The sequence below is a fragment of the Austrofundulus limnaeus genome, unplaced genomic scaffold (genome assembly GCF_001266775.1).
Source record: "Austrofundulus limnaeus strain Quisiro unplaced genomic scaffold, Austrofundulus_limnaeus-1.0 Scaffold403, whole genome shotgun sequence".
NCBI lineage: Eukaryota > Metazoa > Chordata > Actinopteri > Cyprinodontiformes > Rivulidae > Austrofundulus > Austrofundulus limnaeus.
In genome coordinates, this window is record NW_013952805.1 from 271,592 (window position 1) to 274,235 (window position 2,644).

At 39.2% G+C, this 2,644-nt stretch overlaps 1 protein-coding gene across 1 annotated transcript in view; it reads left to right on the top strand.

The window, feature by feature from the left end:
- The window catches only part of LOC106528754 (glutamate-rich protein 3), a 17,416-nt gene that overhangs the window by 6,360 nt on the left and 8,412 nt on the right, over positions 1-2,644 (top strand). The window contains exons 8-9 of the mRNA XM_014024004.1: positions 732-893; positions 1,141-1,316. Of these exons, the coding sequence (XP_013879458.1) occupies positions 732-893; positions 1,141-1,316 (338 nt within the window). The remainder of the gene's footprint in view (positions 1-731; positions 894-1,140; positions 1,317-2,644) is intronic.

A 2,644-nucleotide genomic window follows, 5' to 3' on the forward strand; every position in this document is an offset into this window, starting at 1 on the left:
GCAATGCATTATGGGATATGCTGGGCCGGGAAGGATCCATCAGACCTGTCCGTCGATTCGGGCCAAAGGAAGGACGTATTTGTCGGCCGCATCGGAGGAGTCTTCGGTTTTGGACGGCCTTCGTCGCGGCGCTGTGACGTATGCTGCCGACAAATTCGGCCTTCGGAGGACCCGGCCTGCTGTTTTGGACACAGCCAAAGATTAAATTCAACCTTTCTGCACTCCTGGAGATCCAAAATACAAAATGTATTTGACGGGTAAAAAAGTGGATTTTGCCTGATATGTCCCCTTTAATGCCTGCTGCCCAAGTTAAAGGTAAAAGCAGAGCAACAATGTTTTTATCCGTGTCTGTGAGTTTATTTGCAGCATTAGTAAAGTATTTCAAGAAACTTGTAGATGGATTTGAATGAAACTTTCAGAGTCTTTGTCTACAACTGGTTACCTTTTAGATTCCAACCACAGCCCAATGACTTTACCAAACACCCCATGACTCCATCTCTTCTTAGAAAAAAACGAGTTTAGTTTAAATCTCTGTCTGAAAGGCGGCAGGAACACTTCATTCTTACAAAGAATGCTTTAATTTTGGTTGGTCTCACTCCCGTAAGAGATGACGAAGAAACAAATACCCCCGACCCCCGACCCCCCACCCCCGACCTTCTGCATGCAGTGTTTCCATTTAATTGACCTTGTGGAAAAAAAACGAGAAGAACAAGATGTGTTTCTTTCTGAAGTTTCATTGCAGGAGGAGAAGGTGCTGACTAAGCAGAACATAGAGAAACAGAAAAACCTGGAATCAGACGGGAAGAACAGGGAGATGGAAAAAACGAAGGATTTCTATAAAGAATGTGTGGAAATGAGCGCCGAGCTGAACAAACACTGGTTCAAGGCAAACAGTGAGTAAAGACATTAAACGGTAATAAAATGAAACTCATTGGAGTGCCGTCAGTGATTCATGTGATAAAAGCTTTGATTGATAACAAGAAGAGGTTTCACTCAAATGAATGTCAGCAACTCTGATTCTTTTTTTGTTCAAACAAACGCGCAAACTGAATGTAAAGTTTCCCACTCTCTCTTTTAAAGCAACTGTTTCTAACACAGTTTTCTTGCACCTGGCTTGTTTTCTGTTCTTCGCTCTCCAAGTCCTGGAGAGGTGCCGGCTCCAAAAGAGGCTGTCGTCGTGCCCCAAAGACCAGGCCTCAGATGTGGAGCTCAGCGCAGAAAGTGACACGGCGCCGCAGCCTGAGGAGGAAGCAGGCACCGCCTGCCAGAAGCCCGGTGAGGAGGAGTCTGTGGAGGAGCAGGATCTGCAGGCACAGGTGTGTGTTAAACACAGATTTACTGTGGTGAATCTGCCTCCTCTGCCAGAAACACGTTTGGCAGCGAATTAAAGGAGAGCGCTTTGAAACAAGCAGCTTTATGCAGAAATATTCTTTGTTTTTATGTCTGGAAATTCAAACGCCAATGCTGAAGATAGAACAAAATGACAACATAAATCATACTTTTCCCTTTTTGCTGATAGTTGTCTTACAGTTTGACACTTTAAACTCAGGCATCCTTTTATTAAAAGGAATGTTTTCGTTAAGCATGTTGCCTTTTTTACAGCTAATTATTGATTCATTAATTAACAGCTGACAAAAACTTGACAATCTGTAAAATCGTTGAATTTTGTCGATTCATCTTCAAGTCTGTAAGCAACACTTATAAAGTCAGAAAATTTACTTTAACAAACCAAGATTATAACTATTCATGCAATTTTTATTTATTATGACTATATACCTGCTGAACCTTTAATCAACCTTTGGTTTGTGTCCAAAGTTGCTATTATCATAAAAAAAACTTTCTGCACATCCGTGAGTCAAACAGAGAGCAAACTAAAATTTAAAACTTAATCAGGGGTGCCCAAACGTTTTCCTTGAGTGGGCCAAAATGAAAATCTGTCAGAGGGCTGCAGACCAAATGCAGTGAAATAATATATGAATAAGTAAAGTCCTTTTTATTTACTTTATGGTTGTGGAAGCAGCCAGTGCGGTGGCCCATGTTTTTTATTTATTTATTTATTTTTTGCCAAGGCACTTGGAGAAAGTTTGACATGCGCTCAAGCAGCAAAGGCTCATGGGACGTTTCATAAATTGATCAAATTTGAGTTTTTGTGGTCTTATAAAGTGCACAAGTCTACATGTGTGCTTAAATGTAATCTAAAAGCAGAGTTGTAAAGTAACTAAGTACAAATACTTTGTTACTGTACTTAAGTAGAATTTCTGGGTACATTTACCTTTTTTTGAGTAATTATTTTTCAGCCTACTTTTTACTTCTACTTCTTACATTTTTACAGTTATCTGTACTTTCTACTCCTCACATTTTTTAAAAAGGCAAGAAGTAGAAAGTTGTTACTTTTATTTCATTTTTGTTGGTTTTCATTCCAGCTTGTTATTGTAAAAAATAAATACTATCCATATAAATTGTGCCTCCTAGATAGAGTGAATTTAATTGTGGTTGAATGAGAAGTATAAATATATAAAATTCTGATACTGTATTAGTTTGAACACAAACAAATCATACAATCAGCAGGATATAGCAGAAATATGTAGCCTAGTACAAAGATGCATGTGGCGGCATATAATATACTGTGTGTGTGTGTGTGTGT